The 6,587-nt window shown below is 39.4% G+C and overlaps 1 protein-coding gene across 1 annotated transcript; it reads right to left on the bottom strand.

Moving 5' to 3' along the window:
* Positions 1–794: 794 nt before the first annotated feature.
* On the bottom strand, positions 795–6,079 carry LOC142066455 (guanylin-like). The gene is made up of 3 exons (XM_075113873.1): positions 5,933–6,079; positions 2,771–2,960; positions 795–1,880 (listed from the first exon to the last, which is right to left on the bottom strand). Exons 1-3 carry the CDS (start codon positions 6,005–6,007, stop codon positions 1,813–1,815), a joined length of 333 nt encoding a protein of 110 aa, XP_074969974.1. The 5' UTR covers positions 6,008–6,079; the 3' UTR covers positions 795–1,812.
* Positions 6,080–6,587: the final 508 nt, after the last annotated feature.

The raw sequence follows: 6,587 nt of genomic DNA, 5'->3' as shown, positions 1-6,587 counted from the left end.
TAGAAATCTCATCCAGCAAGTAAAAAATGGAGGTTTGAGTTCCTCTTTTAACTCCCTTTTTCTGTATATCAAGACAGTGCTCTACACACTAGGCCATAATCAGTCTGTGCTGCTCCTGTTGATGGCAGGGCACTGTATACAAAGGGGCAGAAGATTTGTGGGACAATGCACACGAGGGTCACTTGAACACTGGCAGCATATCAGCAGGGAGATCTTGGTTCTAGTCTTGTTGCCAGCAAGTCTTCCTTGCAAAATGCATAACCTGACTCCTCTACATGAGCAGCTCCAAGCTGTTGTGCTAAGACCTAATGATTTGTCAAGTGAGTTTTAACAGAAAATAATTAGCCACATTTCTATATGCAGAGAAATAACTTTAGGGTTAAAATAACCCCATGCAGTGTTTTGAGTTAGGAAAGCAGTTTCCCAAGGCAGCAGGAAGAGCCTTAGTGTGAGACTCTCTGTTGCATGTTTTTTCATGCTGGAGTAGTCAACATACTGGCTGTGAGGAATTCTTTTCTGCACCCACATAGCTTTTCTGTCAAATGAAACAGGAATTTTTACAACTAATATTATTTTTGTGAACATCAGTTCTGGATTAGGCACTAGTTCCTGGGATAAGTGCTTAGCTTTATAGCATTGACAGACTTTTCAGAACTTGGTTGCTGAGTGGAGGGCCCCATATGGAGATAATAATTCATCAGTAGAAGTAAAAGGGAATAATTTAAAAACTATGATGTAGTCTTATATTACTGTGATCCATATAATGACCGCAAATTATTTTAAGTTCAGGACAATATTATCAAGATAAATTTTATTCCAGTGAAGACCCAGACATGAAAGACCTTATATAGAAGACGAGCAAGTAGGCAAGCAGACTATCGCAAAAAAAAAAAACAAACCAAAAAACAAAAAAACCCAAACCTCCCCAAAACCCAGCAAAAACATAAACAAAAAACCCCCCACCCAAATTGTTACTAGTTTTTATTTCATATATAGTATATAAACATGGGCAGACCCTTTCTCCACAGTCTTGCCACCAATAAATAAAAACACAAGTCAATGTTTAAATTTCAAGGTGATTCCAGCATGGCAGTTGGGATTTCCTTTCTCCTAAATACAGCTTAATGAACATGAATATCTGTCAAAAGAAGGGTGCTTCCATACAACTATGTCAAAAGTGTTCCTGTGCTCCTCTACATACATTCCCTAAAATGGCAACAATTAGTACAAGTAACAGACACATAATTTTCTGGCTATGAAAGTGTTGCTAAACACCAGTAACTTGTCCTCAAGTTATTTGCTGCAGTTCTGTTACAAATATAGGCATGTCACATGCAGGCCTACAGGTAGAGAGATAGTTACCCAACACACTGGAAAGCATGGGCTGGAAAAGCCGATAACCCAATGCTGCTGGTTGTTATGAGTAGGGGAGGCCAATCACAGGCAGATTTAGATATTAAAAAGGCTGCAGGAGACTTCTCAGTTTCACTCATTGTGTTCCAATCCAGACAAAACAGTGGAAAATTAAACTGTGCGTGGGACATTTTCGTTCCAGTGTGACACAACTCATGCAAAACTGAAACCTCTCAGATGAGTTTTACAGTCTCCCTGTTGCCAGAAACTGTACTACTGGTGGCACCTGATCCAACTACCTGAGGACTACCCCTGGTATGTCTGCATGAGCTAGCAGCTCCTGTTTGATTGTAGTGGAGATGGAGCCCAAATATTGATCTGTGAAAGTATGGGATCTTGCAATATGAATGCACAAGCTTCCTAGCTCGACACATCTTCTTTGGATTGTTTCATCCTTATTCAAAAACAACCAGCGCAGGCAGCATTGGCACAGATTTCACACAAATCAACTTCTCGGACAGCCAGGTCTGTTAGAAAGAAAAGAGAGGGTTTCAATGAGATGGCAAGAGAATTTCTTGGAGAGCAGAGCCACATATCAAGGAATTTGCGGACTTCGCTCCAATACTGTTTTATGAGTTTTAATGTTCCTTGAAGTTATTACTGGTATAAGTAAAATCAGTTCTTGCAAAAATCTGGCTTAAAAAATGAAATCAAACCTGAATTCATTAGGGAAACAATGGGAACATGTGGAGGCAAAAGAACAACAGGACATCTTGTGGGAGGGTGGTGGGGATGTGGCTTGTAGAATCACAACCTTTGTTATATTGGTAGTATTTCTTATTAAACTGTCCAGTGTCCTGAACATTAGATAAATGCAGCACAATAAAAAAGCAGACACTGTAACAGCTAGTTCAAGAATCACTGTGTGTCTTGGAGACAGATCATGCCAAAGAGTTATTCACCCCATTTATATCTCACACCTCTTTTAGTTTACCTGGAAAAACACCTTTTTCCACACTGATTAGAGACAGTAATTAGACCTGCTGATAACCTGTAGTCAGCTACAAGTGAGTGATATAACCCTGCTTTTCCTGTAAGCCAGAGGAGATTGAGGGCCCTATCACTTAAAGTCATGTAAGTTAGTGTGCAACTACTTGGAAAAAGATTTTTCATGGTTACAACAGCCTGATCTGTACAGGCTACAGCTAAGCACAGTACAGCAGGAATTTTCTTGTAGGGGGCTCACAGCTGGTGTAGTCCAACCCTTGTAGGAGGCATAGTAGAAAGGCAGCATGGACTCTTTCAGGTGCTTTAGAAGTGGCAGAAGAGTCATTACACTTGTTTGCCTGCTGCTATTTGAATGTTTAAGGTTAAAAAGTGTGATAAAAATGACAACTGTGCAATATGAGCTACATACTTAGCCTCTCAAAAATCATGGATGCATCTTCTCTTTTGCATACACATTGGAACTCCTCAGGGAGCTCTTTTTCATCACATGGAGAATAGCTAGACTTTGAAACCAGCATGCGAGGGTTAATTTGTCTGTTCTCATCCATAAGCTTCTTTAGCTTCTTCACAGACTGAAGGGAGAATTTCAGGTCTCCATCCTATGTAGACAGAACCAGAGGAAAAAAAAATAAAAGAAGGCATAAGGAAGTCAGTCCTTGGGCAAATCCATTCAATTTCAACCATAAGCTTTCCCAAAAACTATACTACAGGGAACAGACAGTGTTGAAAGTAAGCCAAGATAAAATCAGTGCTGACTGAAGGCAAAATGATCAGCTCTTCAAGGCAAAGGCCTTTTATAGCAACAGTGAGACCTGATTGGCTAGGCAGGACTTTTGTTATGTATCACAGTGGATGAAATCACACCCATGAAATCTGGGGTCAAAAGATACAGGCTGTGAATCTTCAGCCTTGAAGAGAGATGACTGGGAAATATGTGGCAGAGATTTACAAAATCATGTGTTGAATGGGGGTAAACGGGAATGTATTTTGTTGACTCTTATACACCAGTAGAGAAATTGCAAGCGCTGGTTGTCATGTGGCAGGCTCTAACCACACAAAAGGAGCTATTCCTTCACATTGCACAGAGCTGAAATCCCTCATCCCAAGGTACTGCGGCAGCTTTCCATTAATTTAAAACTTGTACACATGATTAATGGGACACAAGTTATAGGCAGCATAAATATGACTGTTCTGACTCAAAGCTCATACCAAAAGATTTGGGAGGCCGGGATAGTTTTATGGGAAATATTTCCATGTTTCACATTGCTAGACCCTGTGCATCTGTTAATGGTCATTCCCTCAGTTTCAAGTGAATCCCACTGTTGAGGTCATAAACTTAAATTGCAGGTGCTGTAACTGCTAAGCCAGGTGTATAAAGTCTGTGTATGTCTGCAGATAATCAGAGTTTGGCTTAGAAGAGAAATAAGCTTTTTCAAATTGATCTTTAGCATGTGTTTTAACCTGGTTTAATGACCAACATGTAGTCAGTAGGATGATCAAGTAACACCTAATCATTAAAAACAATAAAGTGAAGTGACTCTGATACAGCATGAGACCAAATATTGCTACTTGTTTCAGTCTCATGAGCCCAGTGTTGAACAGTGTGAGATGGGGGGGAGGGTAGTTGGCTTTGGCTTGTTGGGGCTTTTTACAGAATCACAGAATTTTGGTGTTAAAGAATTAAACAAACCTAACCAGCTAAACTCTGGGCATGCATTTACTTAACAAAGTCAAACTCTTTTCTACTTGCAATCAGTTTATGATTTTACTCATGTAGCCTATGAAAAAATAACTTTTCCTGTATAAATGCAGTTCTAGATTCAGCTATTGGTCACAGATCTCAAAAATATAAAACAAAGAATGAAAAAAAAGATGGATTTCCACAGGTACAGTTTCAGAGAAACCAGGAATGAACACTGAGGTGTGTGTGTCCTGGTGACAAAAAAAGTAACAAAGGAACAATGAAAAATAAAAAAAGAAACAAAACCCCCACCACCTCAGATAAGAAAGATGTATTAGAGAGAGCAAAGTCTGAGCAACACCTTCCCTCCAAGATGAAAGTGTGTACTGTGTTGCTGAACTAAGAGATTTTATCACAGAAATAGTGCAGGCCAGAACAATCTATCTTTGTGGTTTTTCTGGTTTTACTCCACACCTCGTAAACCATCTTCCTTCAATTTCCATTATATTCATACAAGATCTGTGATGGAAAAAATCAAGACAGTGATACTCCGTCTTCAAAAACATGATATGAAGTCAAATGAATGTCACTTCTGCTTTGTAAGACATTTTGTTAAATTAATGACTTCTGACATGTTATGGGACAGGGAAGGGAAGTCTTGGGAAGAATTTCAGAAAACAAAAACATACACCAACATTGTGCACTGAGTAATTAGTCAGACCATAGGGACCTCAAGTAGTCATAGTGAAGGGAGTGCAACACAGATGTGGAGTACACTGTGTTGGGGAAAATATAGATTTAATGATTAATGAGATAAGAATTCAAACTAGAAAGAGGAGCTGAAACTCCAGAGCTGCCCTTTCTACACTTTTACCCAACCTAGAAACAGCTATTCTCATTTAGTTTTTGTTAGTGGTTTTTTTTTTTCCCCCTTCAAGTGGAAAAATGAGATTTTTTCATTAAGTGGAAGCTATCATTTGTTTGCCTGGAGACTCTAAGTGTTAAAGACTGTTTTAGAAGAAAGGAATAGATTACACCTGCTATCTGTTGATATCTCTGACACCCAAAGGAAAAAAAGAGGATATTTAAATGCACAAAGATAGTACCTTATTCCTGGAATAAAGAGAGTCAGTAATTGTTTAAGAAATATTAGTTCTTTTGGTACTTTGAGGAAGTTATTTACATTGCAATCAAACTGAATTCTCCCAGACTGTTTCTAAGGATTAGTGCAGACACCCCCAACACACTCCCAAGTACAGACAAGAACACTGAAGTACCTTCTTAACTGTTTCCATGTTGCATGTAATGTCAGTCATAGGTGTGGTGTATTTAGGAAAAATTTATATAGCCTCCTCTAATAGCTTATCTGCCTATTAAGATTTCATTGACTCCAGCTAAGCATTTCTTGCACTTCTGTTTTTATATGTGATATGTGTGTAGGCTCCATCACATAAGCTTGCAGGTCATTTTCATAAAGAACCTTCTTTCTAGAAGCAGGTGAGACAAGAAAAATGCTCTTTTGTTATATCTTGTTTACCTCATTCTATAAAGTTAGAGGTGTCCCCAGTTCTTGCAGCTTCACAACACATGGGGCTGTGTGCAAAAAAAAACTCTGGAAATGCAATGCCTCAGTCAGCAAGGGATTTCAGAGCAGTGAAATATGGCTGGTGAGGTTAATGAAACTGCAGCAGCATGTTAGTAATACCTGAAGCTTTTTACAGAAACAAAAACTGAACCATAGGGAGATGAAGTAGGATATCAAGCCAAAGCAAAGCAAAAATTCAGGTCTATTAGTTCAGTTCAAGATCCCTGTTGCAGCCCAACACTTCACATAATATCAGTACTTTGTTGAACTTGTGATACCAACAAATTAAAGAGCAGAAAACTCACCTGAACATAGACGGCCTGGGAGATGTGCACCAGTAAAAGGACTGCAAGGACTATAAAGGAAAGAAAGCCTTTCATAGTGCCTGAAAATTATAGCCTTTCCTAACCTGTATATATTTTATTTTCTCTGGCTTTGGTGTTTCTTTGTCTTTTGTGCCTCTCAGACTGCCTAGCAGTCAGAGCTCTCTATGCTCCCAGTGCAAAACTGGAGCTTTATAAAGACGTCACACAGTATTTGCTTGGTAATCCATTAATCTTAACTCTTTATTGGCATATAATAAACTCTTAGTAGACTATCAGTTATCTAATCCTTAGCAGAGTAGGTCAGTCACACCCAGGCAGATCCTGGCGTTTATGAGTCTCTACCACTTTGAGAAACTAGCCACGACACAGATAGGCAAAACATTCCATCCTACAACAAATAAATGGCAGAGCTTGATCTAACAGAACATCTGAAACTCAGTCTTCATATGGGGGATGTACTCAGGTTTCTGGCCACTTCCCGCAGAGCTGTGAGAAAGAAAGATATTTGGAAGGAGATAGAAAAAAAATGGATCTCTTGCACTGATCGCTAGCCAGGCAGTTCCCTCTTTTGGGGATTCCAGGTACTAAGACCTAAGATGGTAGCGATGGGCCGAGGCAGCTGAACACAGGCTGT

Source organism: Phalacrocorax aristotelis, chromosome 19 (assembly GCF_949628215.1).
Source record: "Phalacrocorax aristotelis chromosome 19, bGulAri2.1, whole genome shotgun sequence".
Lineage (NCBI taxonomy): Eukaryota > Metazoa > Chordata > Aves > Suliformes > Phalacrocoracidae > Phalacrocorax > Phalacrocorax aristotelis.
Note: the sequence above shows the minus strand (reverse complement) of the source record. Positions and strands in the feature narration are given on the sequence as shown.